We start from the raw sequence: 22,530 nt of genomic DNA, 5'->3' as shown, positions 1-22,530 counted from the left end.
GGGTGTGAGGGGCGGTTAGTCCGTTGGCCTAGGGGGGTCTGAGGGGCTGTTGGTGCGTTGGCCTGAGGGGGTCTGAGGGGCGTCTGAGGGGTGGTTGGTCTGTTGGCCTAGGGGGGGGTCTGAGGGGCTGTTGGTCCGTTGGTCTAGGGAGGTCTGAGGGGCTGTTGGCCTGGGGGCGTCTGAGTGGCTGTTGGTCTATTGGCCTGGGGGGGTGTGAGGGACGGTTGGTCCGTTGGCCTGGGGGGGTCTGAGGGACGGTTGGTCCGTTGGCCTAGTGGGGTCTGAGGGACGGTTGGTCCCTTGGCCTGGGGGGGTGTGAGGGGCGGTTGGTCTGTTGGCCTAGGGGTGTCTGAGGGACGGTTGGTCCGTTGGCTTAGGGGGGGTCTGAGGGACGGTTGGTCACAGGCTGCCCCCGGCCTTGGGGCCAGAGTAGCTCACAGACCCCTCAAAGGGCAGCAGTTGACTCCCGCAGCCACACTGCAGTATTTCCCTAGGGTACATCTGGATTCTTAAAAGCATTTATGCCTACACTACGGTGTTACAGTAGTTTCAAGAGGAGGGTAGACTCATGTCTTTGTGTTTAAATCCTAATTTAGAACTGTGGTGTTTTGCCCTTGGATTCTGTCCAGTGTGCATCAGCGAGAAGTAACCCCAACAGCCTGTGCTTCTGCGTGTTGAGTCTTTCTTGATCTTTGGCCATGAATTATGAAATGTGCTCACTGGCCTTGGGCAATAGAGGCTTTCCAGATTTTCTTTATGTAAAGATGCTCCAGGGGTTGCGCAGACAGGCAAAAGTCACTCCTCCTAGATTTCAAGAGGAAAAGACTGCTTCTAAACTTTATTTTTCAAAGCCATTTCTGTTTTCCTTCCAAGTATTTGGCTTGCATGCCAGCAAAGAACAGATTTACTAAACTATATTGTGTTGAGTAGAGTTTAAAAGTCAAAGTACTGGTGATGTTTACCTGATATTTTTTTTTTTTAAGGAAATCAGTCATGATACTAAGAAATTCCGATTTGGGCTACCTTCACCAGATCATGTATTAGGATTACCTGTAGGTAAGTACTGAAAACGCTTCATCACGTACATTTCTTTTTGGGGATTTATAACTGTATTCATAGTTCTTGACTTCCGATTGTTTGGGAATTTAAGGCTCAGCAAAGCAAGGAGTTAAAAGCTGCATCTGAATGCTGCTGTGTCAGAGAGAAATGTCAGATTTCCCAGAGGGTTGTATTTCTGATCTTGTCTGTGTGCATTGTTCTGCTTCTGTTAAATCGTGTGGTGTAGTTTAGAAGAAGAACAGTGAAACAACTGAGTCTGATGAAATTCATCACCAGACAGGATATAAGCAAGAGTGGTACCTGTCAAAGCCTTTTCATGTTTCTTATTTGCATTCAGCTTCTACCAGGTGCCCTCAGTTTATTGTCAGCTGCCCCCATACATTTGGTGAATAGGGTCACACTTGGAGAAAGAGAACAACTCTTCTGCCTGGGAAGCTTGTAACTATTCTGTGCAGAACAAAGGGGAAAATATAACTGCTGTATATAGAAGATGCTGAAATATTAAGAGCCTTTTCTGTGCATGACCTTTGATTTACATACACATGCGTGCAACTTTGTCTTGCTTTCTGTGCCATGAAGTTCATTTCAGACTAGGATTGGCACAGTCTGCTTTCCTGTACCCTGCAAAACTGATGGCATTGAACCTTGGACCTTGAATCAATGATAATCTGCGCAGGGGAAAGTTCTCCCTGTCTGCTCTGCAGCTGTGGCAGATGTAGCCCTGTTTGTTCTGTACTGTGTTTCGCAGTTTCCTGTGCTGCATGGCAAGTGTCAGGGTCTTTCCCTTTCCATGCTGTGAGCACGTCCTTCTTGCATGCTGCTGGTCAAGGGCAGCAGTCTCTCTCCAGATTCTCTTCTGGTTTGTATGGGAAAGTGTAATTGAGCTGTCCACATTAACTAGACAAATAATAAACAAATTGAGGTGTACCCTGCAGTGCTTGTGTTTATCCAGACTTTATTCTTAAGAGTTTAAGAACAAGATCGTGAAACTGTACAGGCCAGGTTACTTCCTGGGAGATTCCTACCCTTCTGCTTTTTACCAGGAAACTGGAACAGGAAATTCCATCTAAGCATAAGGAAAAACTTCTTTAATTTGAGGGTGACAGAGCACTGGAACAGGCTGCCCAAAGAGGTTGTGGAGTCTCCTCTGGGGATATTCAAAACCTGTCCGGATGCATTCCGGTCCAACCTGCTCTAGGTGAACCTGCCTTGCCAGGTCCCTTCCAACCCCTACCATTCTGTGATTCTGTGAACAGCCCAACAGAGAGCAACAGTGAACAGCAAACTTCCTATATTGCTACTTTGCTATAAATTTCCACCCTTCCTCTTATCTTACCCTTGATTCTGTAATGTACCAGCTCTCCTCAGTTACCCCTGCTCCAGAAATTCTTGCTGAAAGACTAGATGTTTTATACAGCATTTACATGGTAAAGATTTCCTCCATCATTACTTGTTATGTTACCTGCTTTTCTCATTTGTCTTGTCTTCCAGGATGAAAAAATAAATAATCAGATTGTAATTTTTTCTCCCTAGGACAACATGTTTACCTTTCTGCAAAAATCGATGGTAATCTGGTGATTCGAGCCTATACCCCGGTTTCCAGCGATGAGACAAAAGGTTACGTTGATTTAATTATAAAGGTAAATTTTGGTTTCCTTTAACACAGATAAATTGCTAACTGGAAGGAAGGAAAGTACTTCATTTTAGTGGAATACAGAGTTTATTTTGATTGATCTTCTTCCAAATAGGATGACTACAAGGGCAACAAAGATGGTGAGGGGTCTGGAGCACAAGTCTTATGAGGAGAGGCTGAGGGAGCTGGGGTTATTCAGCCTGGAGAAGAGGAGGCTGAGGGGAGACCTTATTGCTCTCTACAACTACCTGAAAGGAGGGTGTAGAGAGATGGGGGTCGGTCTCTTCTCTCAAGTCACAGGCGACAGGACGAGAGGAAATGGCCTCAAGTTGCCCCAGGGGAGGTTCAGGCTGGATATTAGGAAAAAAATTTCACCAGAAGGGTTATCAGGCATTGGAATGGGCTGCCCAGGGAGGTGGTTGAGGCACCATCCCTGGAGGTGTTCAAAAGACAGGTTGCTGTAGTGCTGGGAGGTATGGTTTAGTGATGATGCTCCTTGTTTGTTGTGTGGGTGTCTAGTTTTGTCAGAGTTAGGTTGACGGTTGGACAAGATGATCTTTAAGGTCCCTTCCAACCTAGAAGATTCTGTGATTCTGTGATACATGGGGAAAATTCATTTCACGATTTCTTTGAATAGTAAGCTCTATCCCGTGTCTCTGCTGTATGTTACTGAGAGGTAGCAGAGGCAGGGCAGGCAGAGAAGAGATTCACTTCTTTGGCAGTACTGCAGGAACTCCCCTGGTATCTTTTGTTTAGCCACACACAAATAGAAGTCACTGTCCCACCACTAGTGCTCACTGCTCGTAGCTCTAAGTAGGAAACAAGTCAGTAAGAACGGCTATCTTTGGTGATGCTACAGATTGCCATTATACATCTGTGAGCATCAGAAGTTGTGCTGACGTGTTTATTGGTTAATGGGATACAGAAACAAGGGAAATCCTGAAATCCTTTAAGCTAAGGAATGCAGGATGATTCGATCCCAGAACGTCTGGATTTACTAGGCAAAAATTAGTCCTTAGGCAAAATTCTGGCTTTTTTTTTTGCTCGCTCTATTCTTCATGTTACAAGTATGGTGAATTGTTATTAACTACTTAATACTTAGGTGCTTTGAAAGGTGAAAAAGCTATCATGGTGCTGAAGCAGGAATGCTATTTTCAGAAGGAGTGATTACAAAAATGGGGTGACATAAGGTTCTTGGTGGAGGGATAGTTTAATGAGGGCACTAGTACATAATCTGCCTGCTGCCTATTTCTGTGAGCTTGGCTGTTTGCAGAGAGCACAGGAATATGTCCATGAGAGAGCATTTTATTTCTTTTGGCTGCTTTCTGTTGCAAGGCACATCAGATAACTGAGAGCAAAGAATTGTCTCAGTTTCATTCTCAGATGCTAAATTTCAGACCCGCAATATTGTGTTCTACAGTGTGTAATATTGTCTGGAGGAAAGCTAGTGGTTGATGTCATACAAATTATTGTTTTTACAGGTCTACCACAAAAATGTGAATCCCAAGTTTCCAGAAGGTGGGAAGATGTCCCAGTACCTAAATGACATGAAGATTGGAGATACTATTGATTTCAGAGGGCCAAATGGGCTCCTTGTCTATAAGGGCGCAGGTACTGTGATACGAAGGTGGGAGAGCAAGAAAGAGGAACTTGTATTGGTTATTTTCAGAAGTGTTTTTTAAAACTTGACAGCTTTGTAGAGAATCTTTTTTTTTAAAAAGTGGAAAAGAGAAAATGTACCTTTCCTGGTCTTGGCCAAGAGACCACCAGAATAGATATGATGGGAAAGAGTACTTTGTGTTTACTTTATGTGAGGAATAGCTGGTTATTGTCTCACTCCTTGGGCTGTATAATTAAATCTGAAAAAAATCACTATTGCATTATATTACTGAGAAGGCTGTACTGTAAATAATGCCCTGGCTATACATACGGAGGGACACGTTCCAGATGCTTCTTAAGCAAGGGAGGTTGTGGCCTAAAATGCCCTCTGAGAATCTCATCTTTGTTACTGAATAACCCGCTGACTGAAAGCCAGCTCCATTTCATGATTAAACCAGGCCTGAGTTGACTGGAAGTAAGTTCAGAGAAGTAATCCTCTTTCAAGATGCAAGTGAAAGATTTTGCACTGATTTTGACTGAGAGGGACTGTGTGCTTTATTCTCATCTCTGTGAGATAAGTACTCAGCACTTCTGTAGATCATGACCTTTTAAGATGAATAATATACTGATGAAGCTGTTGTATCTCGGAGGAAACAAGCAATGCACATTCTACAAATGTTCCTTTCTGCTCTGATTTGGCTGCTCTAAAGAGTAGCAGCTAGGAAAGCTTGTTACTGCTTACAGATCTCTTAAAATGGGAATGTGTCAAGGGTTTTTCATATAGGATACTTTTCATGGGCTTTTCGTTTGGCTTGGTTCTTGGAGATAAATTCAATTACAAACTGTCTGGTTTTGTGATAGTTCTGAAGCAATGGTATTGCCAGGTGTGGAGCAGAAATCAGCGAGGTTTTCTCGTCACAAGATACTGGAACAGTCACCTAGCTGACTGCGAGTGTTGTGGGAATGTCATTAACTGGAAACGAATTACAATAATTAAATGCTTGATAAAAATATGCAAGGCTCCAAACATTCCTGATTTTAATCTCTGTAGGGGTTCTTGCATGATGCTGGTTTAATTACAACTCCATTGTGATGAAGATGGCCTAAGAAACCTTCTTCTGTGTAGTAGGGGCTGTGGTTACCTTTAGCTGCCACTGATGTTCACAGTTACTGAGTTGTGTTCTGGGCAATGATGTGGGAATCCTTGAATTTATTTTAAACTATATTGGGTAGCGGGGAAAGGAGTCAGTCAGTTGATCAAAGCTAGGACTGCAGTTTACAGAGACAAAGAAGTTTCTACTCTTTGTGATCAATGCTGTGCTGAGTCCATTTAGCATTTCCAGAAGATCTGTCCTAATTAATTGGTAGACCGTAGTAATTTATTCCCATGGAATTTGTATCTGAGTTTGTTTGGCAGTTAATGTACCTATAGGTTCTGAATATTTCTTCTAGGTACCTTTCTTATCAAGCCTCAGAAGAAATCTGAAGCAGAGAAAAAGTTTGCAAAGCATCTTGGGATGATAGCTGGAGGAACAGGTAAAACTGTTTTCATCATATGGAACGTCTAGAGAATGAAGATGTCTTTATGGACGTGTGTGAGGAATATCAAACGCTGTACTGTAGTAGCAGAGCACTTACACTTGTATTTCTTTTCATGAATGTTTGCCAACCTGAGGCTTTTCAGTGGCTTGAGCTCAGTCCCAGGGGCTAGCAACTTAAGAGTTTTAGTTTTGATCTACTGTGTGACCTCAGAGAAGTCACTTCATCTCTCTGAGCTCCAGTGTCAATGACAAAAAATACTTTAGGAGAATGTCTTGAGGGTAAAATTACTGTATGTGATAGAGAATGCTGAAGAGGAAAGAAAGCCCCAGATACAAGTCTTGTGTTTTTTTGTTTTGAAATGATTTGTAATAGAAAGCCCCAACCTCTGTGTTTCACGTGGATGAGGAGTTCAGAGTGTGTAGCCCTGTGCAAACTCAGCTCCACTGAAGGAACGCGCCATTAATATTGAACTGCAGTCATAGAAAGAAATACCCATTTTTAAACCACTTTATTTTTTAACAGGAATAACTCCTATGTTGCAGCTGATTCGTCGTATCACAAGTGATCCTAAGGACTCCACAAAATGTCACCTTCTTTTTGCTAATCAGGTGAGTATAATGATTCATCTCTTTTTGTCCTCCTTTAGTGGCCTACGTTTTTTTGCTGGCCTCAGAGGTTTTTAAACTGATGGGGCATTGACCCCTGGAGAAAATGCTGCTCTGCATGTTTCATACTCTGCCAGTGTCTTTGGGTTTGTATTTTCACGCAACTGTTTTTAAGAAAATATTATCTAAGAGAGTGCATTTAAAAATGATCCATACAGGGAGGGGCAGGAAATGGTTATTATGTGAGCCCTTAATATGTTGTCAATTTAAGGAGCAACTGTATAAAAAAACTTACCCATAAGGCCCTTTATAAATAATTCTGTGGTGCTGTCACAGTTGCCACAATCTTTTATTTGCTTTAAAGATGGCTCCTCATAGTTTCACTTGTGCTCCCTAATTCCTATATTAGGGAATAAATAGTGTGAACAGATCCTGATCCCTCTACTCATTTTACTCCTTCACTGATTTCAAGGAAACAGTATTTTGTTCCGTTAACCTGTTTCTACAGTTGACCTTCACCATGAAGGTACAGGACTGTATTTGCCAGGGTCAGAGACAAATCCACCTAGTTGTGATTAAAACATTGTTCAGATTGCCATCTTTAAGACAGTGTTTAGATGGCTATTAAGTCTCATAGTTTGTTGGTTTTAATTTGAATTTACAGAAACCTGTGATGATAACAGCCTATCATGTAAGGGGGGGGGATAACCTTCTTGGTTTGAATGAGTTATCATTGCATTTATTTTGCTGAATGTCAGATGAACTCAAAGTAGAGGGCATCTTGAGATGGTTTGGAGCTAAACAGGGGTCTTGTTTTGCAGACAGAAAAAGATATATTACTGAGAGCTGAGCTAGAAGACATCGCCAAGAGGCATCCTGATCAGTTCAAGCTTTGGTATACGCTGGACAGACCTCCACAAGGTAGGCTACTGGTACACACTGGAAATGCTTTTGCTCCTCAACAGTCAGAGTTGCACTCTTGTTCAAGAGGCCATTAGCATAATACCAAGTTCTCTGGTCTTAACTCTATTTTAAACAACAAAGACACCCCTCAGCCCCTCAGAAACAAGCCTTACTGCAACACCTGTTATCAAAAGTGTTCTAAACCAGCTGGACCTTAGAAAGTGTGAACCAATAATAAACACCAGTTGGGTCAGATGTGTGCAGTGGATCTTTTGATGTATTTATTTCAGGATGTGCCATTATTTTGGACTTCTCAGCAAAAGTTAGAGCTCTGTTTTGGGTGTTCTCTCTGATCAGGTTATGTTAGCATTTTCTTGGCATTAAATTGCTTATTACCTGTGAACGGTACATGCACAACTTTGATTTACAGCAGCTCTAGATTAGATTCTGGTAAAACAGAGCTGCCATACGTATAGATTAAGGCATTAAATGTAGTCTGGTGTAGCACTGAGGTAGAACTGGAGGGAGAGGTTGAACACTACTGAAACTCCTTTGAAACCTGGGTATTTGTGTTTGCTGATGTTGTATGTGATCTGAGCTTTTATTTAACAGACCTAAGAGCCAGACTGAGTCAGATCAAAGTTCTGTACCTGCTGTCAGCAATAGCCTGAGTAAATGACCAGAGTTACCAGCAGGCCTTGATACTCTTCCAGGCCTTATTATTGCTGAGTTCTGAGCCCAACGTAACAGATACAGTAACAGATCAGTGGACTGCTTCAGTATGACATTACCACGTCTCCTTTGGAGCCTGTGTGAGCTTTTTGGCAGTCTGTTAGTGACACCTCCTTTGAAACCTGGGTATTTGTGTTTGCTGATGTTGTATGTGATCTGAGCTTTTATTTAACAGACCTAAGAGCCAGAGTGAGTCAGATCAAAGTTCTGTACCTGTTGTCAGCAATAGCCTGAGTAAACTACCAGAGTTACCAGCAGGCCTTGATACTCTTCCAGGCCTTATTATTGCTGAGTTCTGAGCCCAACGTAACAGATACAGTAACAGATCAGTGGACTGCTTCAGTATGAAATTACCAGGTCTCCTTTGGAGCCTGCCTGAGCTTTTTGGCAGTCTGTTAGTGACATAGGATTAGCAGTTTTGTGTGAAGAATCACTTCCTCTGGTTTGCATTTGCCTTTTAATTCTTGTGTTGGGAGAGAGTGTGAATAGGGGCCTACCAACTGGTTTGATGTTAGTGATTTTACAGAAATCTCTCACTCATCCCTGCTGCCTCATCTCTTCTGAAGATTGCTGGTGTTCCCCACACATTACATACCTTTGCTCATCTTCTGAAGATTGCTGGTGTTCCCCACACAGCAGTCATTACATACCTTTGCTCCTCTTTGTTCTCTCAACCTTTCCCAGCTCTGCTGTTTCCCTTTTGGAGCTGACTGGATCACAACTGAATAGCAGTAGTCAAGATGCAGGCAAACACTGTATTTTTAATTTAATATGGTGTTCCCTTTTCCTTTCCTAATACTTCTTAATGTTTCGTGTGCCTTTTGACTGCTGCTATCATAATCCCAGTACCTTGCTCCCGATATAGGAGCCTAAAGCACATATTTTTGTATGCAAAGGTAGGATTATTTTTCCTCTTTTCCTTTCCTAATACTTCTTAATGTTTTGTGTGCCTTTTGACTGCTGCTATTATCATAATCCCAGTATCTTGCTCCCAATATAGGAGCCTAAAGCACCTATTTTTGTATGTGAAGGTAGGATTATTTTTCTTACTTGCCTCACTTTAAGTAGCAGAGGTATTCAGTAGTATTACTGCTTGAAATCATCTAGCATTTCTTTCCTTTCTCTTTTCTTTTTAATCAGTTAACAACACAGCAGAACTTTTGTCATCATCAAACTTTGTCACCACTTGATCTCCTTTCCATTTATTTTTTTTAATGTGTTGGAAGGCACAGGTCTCAATACCTCTCCTCCCATAACTGCCCAAGTGACCTCTCTTCACTGGAAAAGCTGGTTTATTCTTCTTGTATATTCCTACATGCCATCTAATTTTTTTAAAATGTCTGAAAGTCTATATGAACCCTTAGCAATCAATCAGTTCCTTGTTATACACACTTGTTGTCCCTGTCAAAGGGGACCATTAGGTTTGAACTCGGTGACAGCTTTTGCTCTCTCTCTGCTTGCAGGGATGGTGGCATAACTTAGCTGCTTGTCCAGCTACTTCCTGAGTACAACATATGGAGTTAAAAAAGGCTTCAGTCTGTACAGAGATTCAAATTAATAGTTTAATTTCTTTGTTCCAGATTGGAAGTACAGTTCTGGCTTCGTCACTGCAGACATGATTCAAACCCACCTCCCTTCCCCCAGCAGCGAGACACTCATTCTCATGTGTGGGCCACCACCTATGATTCAGTTTGCCTGTCAGCCCAACCTGGACAAACTCGGCTATTCCAAGAGCAGTGTATTTTCTTACTAACACTGATGGCATCCAATACTTTTTTGTAAGTATGTACTGCATATTTTTCTACAGGAACAACTGGTGTATAACTGCAGTATTTCTCGTGTGTGTTTTTTAACTGCATAATGTAATTTCTGTGGTTTACAACTTCATAATTACCTTTGCATGTTTTAATACTAAAGATGTTGAGAGATCATGTTGAATTGTGCAGAAGTAACTTAGTCTAACCTCCTAAGTTAGTATGAAATGGCAATTCTGCAAAAAAAACTTCAGTGCAATTGCAGAAGTATGACAGAGGTAAAACCACTTGTTTGTTAACATGGGTATAGAATTTGGGAGAGGGCTATGAAACTGGACTAGGATTATTTGACTGTGCTCTATAGGTAATTCATTTAGTGCATCCTGGGGAAGGTACAAAGAACATTTTGTTGGGTGGTTTGGTTTTTTTTTAAATAGTATTTTACGGCGCTTTAGAGGGACTAAGTCTAAGTACGCTATTGAAAAAGTGAACAGAATTTGGGTAACATGCAAATTGCTTATTACTGTAACAGATACTCTCATTAGTGTGAAATTTACTCAGGAGGATTACATAACCTCATGCTTCATACATAACCTTAGCTAAGCAATCACTGCCAACTGCATACAGAAGCTCTGGGCTGCAGGATACAGATGTAAATATCCAGTGACATCATTACATCATTTGAATGTCATCCTCTTAAGTGTAGTGCCTGCTCATTTGGCAGTTTCACAAAGTTCCTTTCTTCAAATGCTAATGAATACATTTACTAAATATTTTTATTCAACTAAAGCAAAGCTAAAGGAGTTTACAAGTTAAAAATTGACATAGGGGGTTTGGCCTTCAGTTACATTTGTAGCAATAATGCAAAGACAGACTCTGGGAATCAGACTGATTCTGTCCCTGATGAGAGATCAACAACATGCAGTTGTGTTAGAGTCATTCCACAGTCAGCAAGAGATAGAGGAACATTCTGAATTTATTCATAACAGTCAAAAAAATAAGCATTTATGCCCATATTATGCTAATTAGGATTTCTTACTATATATATATATAAAAAAATCAGTAATTTTGTAGATTAACTATTCACAGCCAAGTTTGCACAACACACTGAGTTATAAATACATCATCAAAAGAAATCTGAAAATCTATTTGGAATATCCTAGTGATATTAAAGCTGCCTTTGGTTAGAGCAGCTTATCCTATTTGTAGTGCTGTAATAAGTCTGCTTGCTAATTAACCTGACAAAATATTTCAAAGGCCCATAGTACATGCCCTGGTCACTAGTGTTGATTGCATTGCCAGATTATAGATGTACTTGACTGGTATGCTTTTATTAAGTATTTTTAGCATAGACTGACTTCTTGTTCCTTTGGATTTTCCATTATTCCTTCGTTGTTCAGTGACTGAAAAAAAAATTTGCCTTGGTTTTACCATTTTGGACCAAAAAATCGTGTTTAGCTTCTAAAATCTGACCAGACAGTGCAGGGTACCTCATGGAGTGAGGACTAGAATAGGCCACCTGTGAAAGGTGGCCCTGATGGCTCTCAAAGAGCCCTGGCTGCGCACTCTGGACAGTACCTGAGATTTCCCCTTCGTTAGGGAGGGTTGTGGCTGGGACTGACCTGGCCTCAGGCTACATTAATAATGAGAATCAACACCCAGCAGCCAGCAAGGAGAGAGGAATGCAAACCATCCATATACATCTTTTCCTCACAAATGAGCAGTTTTCTTTTCCCTTTCTTGCCATTTCCCTCTTTACTAAGATATCTTGTTAATACCTTATTAATACACGAGAGGCATATGTCAACAGATGTCACGAGTAATTGCTGCTGTAAAGGAAACACATCTACCCTCAAACAGCCCCTCCAGGGAGTACTGAGAGTCCGTATTTCCCTCAGTAGAATAGCAGCAGTTCTGTTTTGTCAGGTGTTTTATTATGGTACTTGCCTGATGCTCTCCCATTTTACACATCACAGAGCAGTAATGTTTGTTTTCTATTGCTAAATATTCTATGAAAATCTATCTGTAGCTGGAATGAAAAGAGAACTGAAAGCGAACAGCAATATTGTTTTACATCACCAGTTCTCATGCAAATGTTACAGAAGTGTTTCTACTGCAATCTCCAGGCCTCAGGGCTGTTTGCAGCCTTATGTTTAATTAGGTGTAACCACAGAAAGCAAACAGGCTTATTACCATGCCTGTTTTCCCAAGAGCATGTACTACATTTCAGACCAACCAGGTACAGGGCTCAGAAAACTTTGAGCCACCGTGACTATTCAGAAGGGTCAGTACTAGCCATTTTAGACAAACTGTCAGTGTGTGGAAGGAGCCCATTCAATAGTTCTAGTCAAAGAACTGTCATTTAAAACCAAACAGTGGATCATGCTGGAAATGCTGTTGCACTTGCCCTACAGAGCGCAGCAAACACCACTCTTAAAGTTACATTTTAATTAGTAAAGTGTTGTGATTGCTCCTTGATTGTGAGTATCTTAGTGCACATGTAAAAACCACACAATAAAAAAACCCAAAACTCACTCTAAATGAAGCACCAGCTTTTGAATCCTTCAGTTTTTCTGGTCATCTCAAAGTTACATTTCCTGCTGCGGTTGTCCAGCATCTTTTTGAGTTAGGTAAAGATTTGTGAACATGACATTTTGATTGTCATCCTCCTGATAAAAGCATGGGCTTGATGGATAGTATTCTCTTACATTTTTCCCATTCTACTCTGCACTTGGAGAAAAAGAGGGCAGGACATGTGCTAATGTAATGGATGAGAGATTAGCATCCTTTTCTGGGAATGAGTCTCTGGCAAGGCTGCAGTAGTAGTTAGTGAGCCATTACCACTGCAGCATCCCTCTGAAATTCTAAGTATTTCTGATTAGTCTACATGGTACTATAGAATATTAATGATTCCTGCATTACAAGATAATTATAAAAAATTACAAAAGATCTTTCATAGAACAATGCATAAACATACCATGTAAAAGATAACTGAATAAAAGGGTAAAACATGTTGCCAGTCTTGGCTTTCCAGACCCTGGCTATGAATGCCACTTCTCTCTGAGTACCTATTTCACACTCTGAAATATGGAAAAGAGGGCAGAGGAGAGTTACCTGTAACGTGCTGCTACACTGACAATGGTAAATGCTATGCAGCAAGTCTCATTGCAGAGAAGAGGTAAAGCTTTTCTGCACCACAGCAGCAAGCTTCTCCCGGCCACCCCTCTGGACAGGCACGAGGTATTCAGTGTTCTTGGTCACGTTGAAACATCATCTCCAGTCTTCAAAGGTAGGTGTTAAAAACCTGCTGTCATTCAGCATTTCATCTTGGCTCAGCATCGTCTGAAAAAAATGCAAGATGCAGATGAGTGAGCATATTGAATTAGAGGCCTATAGTTGGAGAAACCCCACTGTAATGAGATCACACTCACAACAGAGGGGGTTAGAGCCACAGAGAATTAAATGGAATTTCTTGAATGCAGCTTTAAGTAAGCTATTCGCTTGAGAAAATCCTGACAGAGATTTTGTGGGTAGCATGTGATTCAACTATGTTATGTAATTCTTCATTATACCTTTCAGACAGCTTTTTTTTTAAATTAGCTGCTCTGGAGTCAGGAATTAATACAGTGATTTCCATGGACTTTTAGCCCATGTAAATTTTCAAGTCTGTACCTCTTTGCTAGACTTTGCTATGACTGAGGCATTTGATGGTGGTTACTTGTGAAGTCTAAGGGGATGAGTATCTGTCACTGGGTCAAAGAGATAGCAGAGTTCAGGAAAACTTAAAATAGGCCTAAATGAAACTTAATACAGGCCTAAATGAAACTTAATATAGGCTTAAATGAAACCTAATTTCTAGTGCGATTCAAAAGCAGGGTGTTTTTTAGACTGTGAATGCACAACCAGGCTGCAAAGAGGTATTTAACAAGAATGGTGACACAGTTACTCTTAACTACCACCAGCAATGAGTAAAGTTCACTGAATTCTAGCAGAATACACTTGGGACTTTAAAACAAGAGCGAGATTAGTACGTACCGTCAGATGGCTTATGCCTTGAGAAAGAGCCCCTATTTGCATTACTGTTCCTTCTGAATGTTCCATCTGTAAAAGTATTCAGGATCTAGTTCAAATCAGACAGTATAAGCAATTGTATTCACTCTACATGCATCTTTGGGAGGTATCTGTGCCTGGACAAATGACGTTGTGGTACTTGTAAAAGCTCTGATTTCTGCACGTTAACAAAATGCCTGTGGTACTTGTAAAAGCTCTGATTTCTGCACATTAACAAAATGCCATGCTATAAGGAATGTGAAAATGCATTTAACAATAGGAAGAGTGAATCCTAATTAAGAAGGGCTGATTCCACAAAATTTGACCTGCAATTCATACAAGAAAAGAAAAAGCTTAACTGATACTATCAGTGAAGAGTAGTATTTTCCTGACAGCGTTACACTTACACTTCTGGTAGTCGTCTTCCACAGTCCTCCATGATACAGTCCTACCTATTCCTACACAAAAAGGTTACCAGCTCCACAGCATTGAGATTTCAGTGCATACCACATGCTCAGAAGTCATGCTTCATTGAAAAACCATGCTCCTAGAGAAAAATCCAGTTACAAAAGTAATGCTTGAACAACTGCATAGTGTAAGCTGTTGGCTCAAAGCTAAAAAACAAGAGCGAGATTAGTACGTACCGTCAGATGGCTTATGCCTTGAGAAAGAGCCCCTATTTGCATTACTGTTCCTTCTGAATGTTCCATCTGTAAAAGTATTCAGGATCTAGTTCAAATCAGACAGTATAAGCAATTGTATTCACTCTACATGCATCTTTGGGAGGTATCTGTGCCTGGACAAATGACGTTGTGGTACTTGTAAAAGCTCTGATTTCTGCACGTTAACAAAATGCCTCCATGCTATAAGGAATGTGAAAATGCATTTAACAATAGGAAAAGTGAATCCTAATTAAAAAGGATTGATTCCATGAAATTTGACCTGTAATTCATACAAGAAAAGAAAAAGCTTAACTGATACTATCAGTGAAGAGTAGTATTTTCCTGACAGCATTACACTTACACTTCTGGTAGTCGTCTTCCACAGTCCTCCATGATACAGTCCTACCTATTCCTACACAAAAAGGTTACCAGCTCCACAGCATTGAGATTTCAGTGCATACCACATGCTCAGAAGTCATGCTTCATTGAAAAACCATGCTCCTAGAGAAAAATCCAGTTACAAAAGTAATGCTTGAACAACTGCATAGTGTAAGCTGTTGGCTCAAAGCTAATGCATTCACTTGGACTCTGAACTGTGCAAGTGGACATCCTTACTCAATTATAGTCAGGATTTGGTGTACGTTGAAAAAGACAATGATTAGACAATAAACACGAATTAGATGTTAGATGCAGTAAACCATGCAAATGAAAAAACACACTTTCAAAGTTAGTCTTTTCAATTTTGTGACTATTCTCTTATTAGGCTTAAAATGTTTATCTCCCTTAAGGTCACTGGAGATAGAACAGTTTACCCCGGCTGCCTCTGTCTGGCTCTTGTGTGTTGCCAAAGGTCACACAAGCCTCCAGTTTCTCCATTTTTCAGGGTTTACATCCCTTTACACAAGAGCAAAATGGAAAAAAATTTGATGGTTTTTAGTCTTCATTATTTGTCTGTATGATGTCTAGACACAGTTTCATCCACAAGTTCACTACTACATAACAAAAGTGAATTATTTAAGTATTCATTTATTAATAATCTTGTTCATTACTGATGCATTGTTTTCACATATACTGTCTAAGCGTAACTACTCCCCACTGTACATAATGAAAGAAAAAATTCAGTTGGATACTTTGGTTAATGTCTGTTAAAAATATACAATCCAGTTTTACTTTAATATATAACTCGATAGCTTTGTACAAATTAGTACAAATAAATTTATTACATTAAAACCCACCCACAAAGATAATGAAAAAAGTAGTGTGCATACTCAGGTTATGAAAGCTAGAAGTACCAAAGTCTTGTGTTTACTGCAACCTCCACCTTAATTGTCAAAATACATCGATCTTCATAGTGTAAAGGTGTTCTATTCCTGAAAAAGGGCTTGAAGATGGATGAATTTATTATGATGTCGATTAAAAAAAATTACCCTGCCACTCTTAGTATAGAGCTCTTTCCAGTGTCCATAGCCAGTACTTTCTCAATGAGTTCATGCGGATGTAGCAAATGTTTTGTTACATGCCAACATTGGGTTATTTGCAAGCTTTGGAATGCATGGAGAGGGGGAGATGAGAATGGCATCAGTCTGTCTGTCCCACCTGATCCAGTTCCCTCTCAGTGAAGGGACTAAGTCCTTTGTAGCCACCATGGTTTTTCTGAGTACCATTCGCGGCAGCCGGGTTTGTATCCATAGGACAGATGTAGTCTGTTGATTCATCAAACTTCTTTTTTCTTAAGTTTCCAAAATGTGAAAATCCAAGTTTCTTTGGCTAAAATAAGAAGACAACAAGTTTTAAATAAGAAAAATAAGGTTCTCCTTCCAACATTCAAAATCCTCTCATTTATTTATTTACTGCTATATCCTAGTCCTTAAAATATGTAGATTCTGAACTAAAGAAATTTGTTTTCTGATTGGGAGTTACAGTTGACTTTTAAATATATTTTGTATTCCTCCTAATTAAAGACAGAAGAGATTGCATGCTTAGTTCAGAAGCTAATGTAAACATACAAATTAAATGGTTCAGTATCTAAAATTAAGGAAAATGTAACACTTCTCCCACAACTGACCTCTCCCTGCCCATCTTTGTCCCTTTTTTTTTTTTTTTTTTTTTTATAATACAGAGGAGAGGAAGTTTGAAATATCCCCTTTTAGAAAGCAGTACATACTCGAACTTTGGCAGTGGTGGTCAGAGGTGTGTATGCTGTTGACTCCATTATTTCTCTTTTTTCTTGTTGTGCCTCTGGTCCAATTAACACGTTAAAATTGGTTGTCAGGTGGCGTCGCAGCAGGGTCTTTTGAGGTGGAATATTCAGGAGCATTGCTAGTGTATCACCATTGAAGCGAGGTTCAAGAATCTAATAGAAAAATGGCATGTTAGTTATTTTTTATATGGTTAAATATTTGCAGTAGTAAACCATTACAGGACTTAGTAAGAATGAGACATCCCTCTGCAATCTGTCTACATTAGACCTCTTATACTCGCTCACGATATGACACTTGCCAGGGTTTGAATGGGAGATACATGAAAGTAGGCACCACGAAATGCAGAGCAAGATCAGACAAATACCTAATTATATTTATCGTCAAATATTACATTTGCTTAAAGAACAATGAAAGAATGAAGAAATTTGTTTTCAGAATTTTCCGCTCTACTTTAATGCTGTAACTGAGATTATAAAGTCAATACATTTTTTTCCTATTTCCTTTTTGCAAAAATTCTACGGCACTAGAATCACAGTATTTCAGAACTCTGACTTTACTGAGCTGCAAATAGTTCTGAAAATTTTAAATAATTAAAAAAAAAAAAGTCATTCCTGATTGCTGGAAGACTGCTGCAAGTTCAGGACAGTTACTGTGGCTCAGGATTCTATTAAAACCATTCAAAGCAACACTCAGTGATGCCTTATCAAGAAGTTACTTTCCCACAGTATAGTTTGGGGCTTTTTTTTTTTAACGTACTGCTGTTAAACACTTAGCACAGCTCAGCTTTGATTAGAAAAATGTAATTATATTTATCGTCAAATATTACATTTGCTTAAAGAACAATGAAAGAATGAAGAAATTTGTTTTCAGAATTTTCCGCTCTACTTTAATGCTGTAACTGAGATTATAAAGTCAATACATTTTTTTCCTATTTCTTTTTTGCAAAAATTCTACGGCACTAGAATCACAGTATTTCAGAACTCTGACTTTACTGAGCTGCAAATAGTTCTGAAAATTTTAAATAAAAAAAAAAAGTCCTTCCTGATTGCTGGAAGACTGCTGCAAGTTCAGGACAGTTCCTGTGGCTCAGGATTCTATTAGAACCATTCAAAGCAACACTCAGTGATGCCTTATCAAGAAGTTACTTTCCCACAGTATAGTTTGGGGCTTTTTTTTTTTAACGTACTGCTGTTAAACACTTAGCACAGCTCAGCTTTGATTAGAAAAATGTTTTAGCAGTTCTTTTTGTTAGTTTTTCTTTGTAAAATTAAGATGCATGGACCAGGTACAGAGAGGCTTTTTCAAAGGCCTGTTCATGCTGTCATATTGCAGATATATTTGTTCCCCCTGCTTGACAAACACCAGATAAAAGATGTTTTATATTACAGTGTCAGTTTGTATTAGATATGTAGTAAAATGTATGAATTCTTACAATCAGGCCACCGTGCACTCCGCTTCCTCGAAGGTTTGGTGCGTATTCTGCCAGATCCACTGACCTGAGCCATTCCATCACTCTGTGGTTGGACCACTGAACTACTTCAGAAGGAGAAACGTTATTCTGTTAAAGTAACCAGAAAAGAGGATTACAATGTAGCCTGCTTTGTCACTGCATGTTTACGATCTGTATCCTCAGTTAAGATAAAACTACTGTTCCTCGTCTTCCTCAAAGAGCAGTACTTTTTCCCCAATTCCTAGGTATTGTTTCTGTTTAAGGCCTCTTTCAGTCATCCTCTGAGGAGATGGCAGGCATAGTCTAGGACAGATGAAACCCCACATACTGCATGGAGTAGTGTAACAATAGAGACCTACAGGTGCTGGATGTAAAAAAGGGAGCATTCTGAAAAAAAGCACTATCGTGAGTCTTTAATACTAAGAGAATAAACTATGCTGACCAGGTAAGGCAAAAACATTAGTGTCTTAGAGAATTAAAAATTAGGACTGGCAAGAAAAAACTTTCAAATTATTCTCTTGGTGGTTCAAGTACTTAAGGAGTGACTAGATTTTTATTAAGGGTGCGTACCCGTTACGTTCCAGAGCTGGAAGGCAGCGTAACTACTGCTTTAGAAGCAATTCCCCAGCAGCAATGATTGAGATACCATTGTACACTGCTACCTTTCTATCCACTTTGGCTAGAATCAGATAATTTCTGCTTGTTTAAATTATTTATTTAGCATCCTTTTACCTCCTCAACTGGTCTCCTGCGTAGGCAGTGGGGGTTGAAACCGTTGACGTGCAGCACATGAATGGCACATTTAATACTCAGGTGATGCAGCTGACTGGTGACTTTCAGAAAGAGAAGGTCATTCTGTAAAGGAGAGAACTTTTTCAGTGGCATAGAATACATACCCAAACAGGGACTTTGCCCAGGAACAAACATTTTAAGCTTACTATGTATTTTCATAGAAACCACAGTAACTATGGTTTCAGTAAACGAAAAGTTTATATTTTAAAGAATTTTTCTGGGGGGGATGGAAGTCTTAGGGGATTGTGGTGGTGTTTGGTTTTGGGGTTTTTTTAAACATTGCACCAGAGCAAGACCTGGCTAAAAAATGAAGGCGAGGTTGCAGCCTATTAAGTAAAATCCAGGCTCATGGATAATTTTAAAATAGTTAGACTGTTTCTGATCTGGCAAAATCCTGTTGTGGGTAGGGTCAGTGCAGGTAAGGAGCACACACCTAACCTTGGAACAGTGGGGACTGTGCTCCTGTTAACAAAGGCTCCTTACGCAGCACAGACAAGACTGTACTTTTGCTAACAGTTAAATTCAGTTTTTTCATAGCACAGTTAACAAAAAAAATTATCTAATTATTCTAATTATTGAAACCTGGGCAGGGAAACTGTAAGAAAACACAGTGGCTTATGTGTAGTGCTTGGTTTGCTGCTACTGTGGTTGGAGCTGTACAAATTACTGGATTTGCTGCTTATCTTCAGTTTATTGAATATTGCTGCTAATGTGGTGTGAAGAACAAGACACTCCAGCAGCTGCATGTAAAATAGCTCCTTTTACCTTTAAGTATGGTGTGCTACATGATATTGAAAGAAAGTTAGCTATAATATATCCTGTGACTTATTTTATGTACCTTAGGAATAGTAATCATGCACTAAACAACACAATGAGTTACTGCTGGCACTACTTCTGTCTTGCAAAAATTCTTTAACTGCTCATGTGCAAAGGAAAATTAGAAAATTCCTCACTCATTCTGAAGTTAAATTTGGTTAAACTGAGGAAAAAGGACTTGAGCTTACCACAGTTAAGTACTGCAACATTCTCCCGTCAACTCTGGATTCATGAAACTGGTCTTTGTACTGGGGCAAACCGATATCATCGAGCCATCCTGCAGACACAACAACAGGGGTGCACCCAAATCCCAGGGGGTGAGAATGGGATTTGGGCCAGAAGCCTGAAAGCAATTCCTACCAGCTTTGTCCACAACCCCCCTGTGCTATTTTACACACAGTGTGTGTGTGTAGAGCATGTGCCTTCTGCAGCATGATGTAGCCCTTGCTAGACTGAGCCTCCCCCTTTACTGCCCCGCACTCTGAACGACAGAGTTCCCCTTAGAGGATCATACTGTATCCTGTATATTTTGGACGTCAAGAACAACACAAAAATCCTCGTTCTATGGAAAATTTTACTATGTTGAAATTTAGTGCTCTTAAAAAGAGGTTTGGTAACTGCTTAAACAAACACCTCAGGCAGCCCGGCCATAGTCGGGGGTGTGTGTGTGTGTGGGTGTGTGTGTGTAAATTTCAAACAATTCCATGACAGTTCAAAACACTTACGCGTCACCCAGATGTGATCGAGTTGTGCAGACTTCTCATCTTGTTTTGCATTTATTGATTTAATGGCCAAAACTAATTTCTTCCTGTGCAGTGGATGCTTTATTCCCATTTCCTGCAACGATAACCATTAACAAATAGTTTGCCTTGGCTCTGGCTCTTTTCATCTCATTAGATATCTACAAAAATGGATGCTATCTATGTCAGAGAAGTAGAACTGCGACTTTTGGAAGGGGCCTGGTTGTACAGAATCAACATGGATGGTTGCTTGAGAGAGAATGACACATTTTTACCTTTTCCATGTCCTGGGGTGTCGCAGTTAACAGCGTATGGCCTGAAGTCACCCACTGCCGTGCAAAAATGACGTACTGACCGAGACCAAAGTCCTCGAGCCAGTTACAAACTCTCTCAGTGCTCCACTGAGCAAACGGAGCATTGTAGTCACTGAAAAATACAAGACATGTTTGAAAAATCTTAAAGATTTATGATTGTTATCAGAAAGCTCATCATGTGCCAGAGACACACGTATGTGCTTTGTTCTCTGCAATAATAAAAGCCAACAACCATTCTCACAGTACACACCGTGGTACTAGTGTCCCACTAATTTGGGGTCCCGGCCACAACTTGTGAACAGCTTGTGGGAGGGAATTTCCCATTTTTTATTTGAAAAGAGGAAAATCCTCATCACTTTGCAGATAGTCCCACAGGAAATTTTAAGTTTTTTTCCTCTTTAACAAGTTGAAATTTTTGACATTCCAACAAACAGCTCGTGCTGCAGCTGACGGAGTGCAGACAGACGAGCTACTCAGGATATATTTTCTACCAGAGAAATTCGTTCCAGTTGTTGTGGAATTCCACGTGTAATGAAATTTGTTGGGAAAAATGTATTTCCCAAGAGGAGGGCTGGCTGTTCAGCACGCTTAGCCTTCCCACATGATATGCTGTGCAAGGTAAAGAAGGAGCCCTCACCTTTTCTGGCCTTTGGTCTCCTTAGTTCTGGCTAAGCGAGGTCCAGCTGTTGCACGGAGGCCACCTCTTCGAAACTCTGCCAGTCCCAGGTCGTCTGCAGGGAAGTTACCTGACTGAGTTCTTCTTATTCTTTCAAGACAAGAGTGCCAAGATAGGACTATTAGCTTGTGACAGAGAACATTTGTTTCATGTGGAAACTCTAGTGACAACTAGAAGCTGTAATTATCTTCCTGTAAACCATAAATATCTAATTCAAGCGGTAGCTGAAGAAGTTCCAGGCAAACACTGTCTAGACCCAACTCATGGGGAAAAAACCCAAAAGCAGCTCTGCAGGGCAGCCATAACCCTTCACCCCAATCAATAATCCACGCTGGAGGCCAGACTCATAAATGTCTGCTGGCCTGAAGCAGATAAAGCAAACAGTAAAACTCAGTCCCCCTGCTCTTTGTTTCTTCCGTTTTCTCTCAGTTTTTATCTGATGGCTCTGTAATGAACAACTTACTATCATTTAATTTTTCGTAGCTAATGAAACTGTTGGCATTCTAAATTACCAGCACTGTAAGATGACAGCACAGCGTCTTATTTCTTCAACAGCATGACACTATGAAGACTACGCCCACCCGTTTTTCTACGCCCACGTGTACACAGAGACATACCCCTGCAATCACATCACACTGCTGCTTTCTCTCCTTTTCCTGAATTTTACTCTTCTTGCTGCAGATAGTGTAGCTTTTGCTGAGAAATGAATTCATTTTCAGCCAAAATACTTTGACAGGCAACTAAAAAGAAAAAAAAATATCTTACTTTCCCCAGATTTTCTTGATCCCTTTTGGACTCTTTCTGCTTTCTGGAGACAGTGGAGATTGTGGACCTGAATCCGTTCCCGAAGAAACTGGTGAAAGGTCATCCGAGACTACTGTACCATCCACATTCTCTGTTTCTCCTGGGTTAAGAACAGTAATATAGTCACATTTTATACTAATTATTAATGAAGTTGTTATATTGGAGACTAATGGTTAAATGCAGAACATAATGAAAAAA

At 40.2% G+C, this 22,530-nt stretch overlaps 2 protein-coding genes across 7 annotated transcripts in view; one reads left to right on the top strand and one right to left on the bottom strand.

Moving 5' to 3' along the window:
* LOC106885819 (NADH-cytochrome b5 reductase 2) overlaps nt 1-22,523 on the top strand; it is a 23,294-nt gene extending 771 nt beyond the window's left edge. Inside the window, exons 3-10 of one of the 2 annotated variants that reach the window (XM_014938321.1) lie at nt 984-1,056; nt 2,593-2,699; nt 4,174-4,303; nt 5,744-5,827; nt 6,356-6,441; nt 7,260-7,359; nt 9,654-9,851; nt 22,303-22,523. In XM_014938321.1, coding sequence (XP_014793807.1) covers nt 984-1,056; nt 2,593-2,699; nt 4,174-4,303; nt 5,744-5,827; nt 6,356-6,441; nt 7,260-7,359; nt 9,654-9,826 — 753 coding nt within the window. In that variant the 3' untranslated portion in view covers nt 9,827-9,851; nt 22,303-22,523. Of the gene's footprint in view, nt 1-983; nt 1,057-2,592; nt 2,700-4,173; nt 4,304-5,743; nt 5,828-6,355; nt 6,442-7,259; nt 7,360-9,653; nt 9,856-22,302 lie in introns of both variants that reach the window. The other variant, XM_014938322.1, reaches the window with a different exon arrangement.
* PPFIBP2 (PTPRF interacting protein, binding protein 2 (liprin beta 2)) overlaps nt 11,818-22,530 on the bottom strand; it is a 106,810-nt gene continuing 96,097 nt past the window's right edge. For 4 of the 5 annotated variants that reach the window (XM_014938316.1, XM_014938318.1, XM_014938320.1 and 1 more), the window contains 10 exons: nt 21,490-21,618; nt 20,814-20,964; nt 20,524-20,635; nt 19,987-20,075; nt 18,923-19,045; nt 18,173-18,298; nt 16,704-16,892; nt 16,136-16,306; nt 14,522-14,587; nt 11,818-13,169 (listed from right to left, as the gene is read on the bottom strand). In XM_014938316.1, coding sequence (XP_014793802.1) covers nt 13,098-13,169; nt 14,522-14,587; nt 16,136-16,306; nt 16,704-16,892; nt 18,173-18,298; nt 18,923-19,045; nt 19,987-20,075; nt 20,524-20,635; nt 20,814-20,964; nt 21,490-21,618 — 1,228 coding nt within the window. In that variant the 3' untranslated portion in view covers nt 11,818-13,097. Of the gene's footprint in view, nt 13,929-14,521; nt 14,588-16,135; nt 16,307-16,703; nt 16,893-18,172; nt 18,299-18,922; nt 19,046-19,986; nt 20,076-20,523; nt 20,636-20,813; nt 20,965-21,489; nt 21,619-22,530 lie in introns of all 5 variants that reach the window. The other variant, XM_014938319.1, reaches the window with a different exon arrangement.

Source organism: Calidris pugnax, unplaced genomic scaffold, assembly GCF_001431845.1.
Source record: "Calidris pugnax isolate Ruff unplaced genomic scaffold, ASM143184v1 scaffold93, whole genome shotgun sequence".
Lineage (NCBI taxonomy): Eukaryota > Metazoa > Chordata > Aves > Charadriiformes > Scolopacidae > Calidris > Calidris pugnax.
This window is presented reverse-complemented; position numbering and strand designations above follow the sequence as displayed.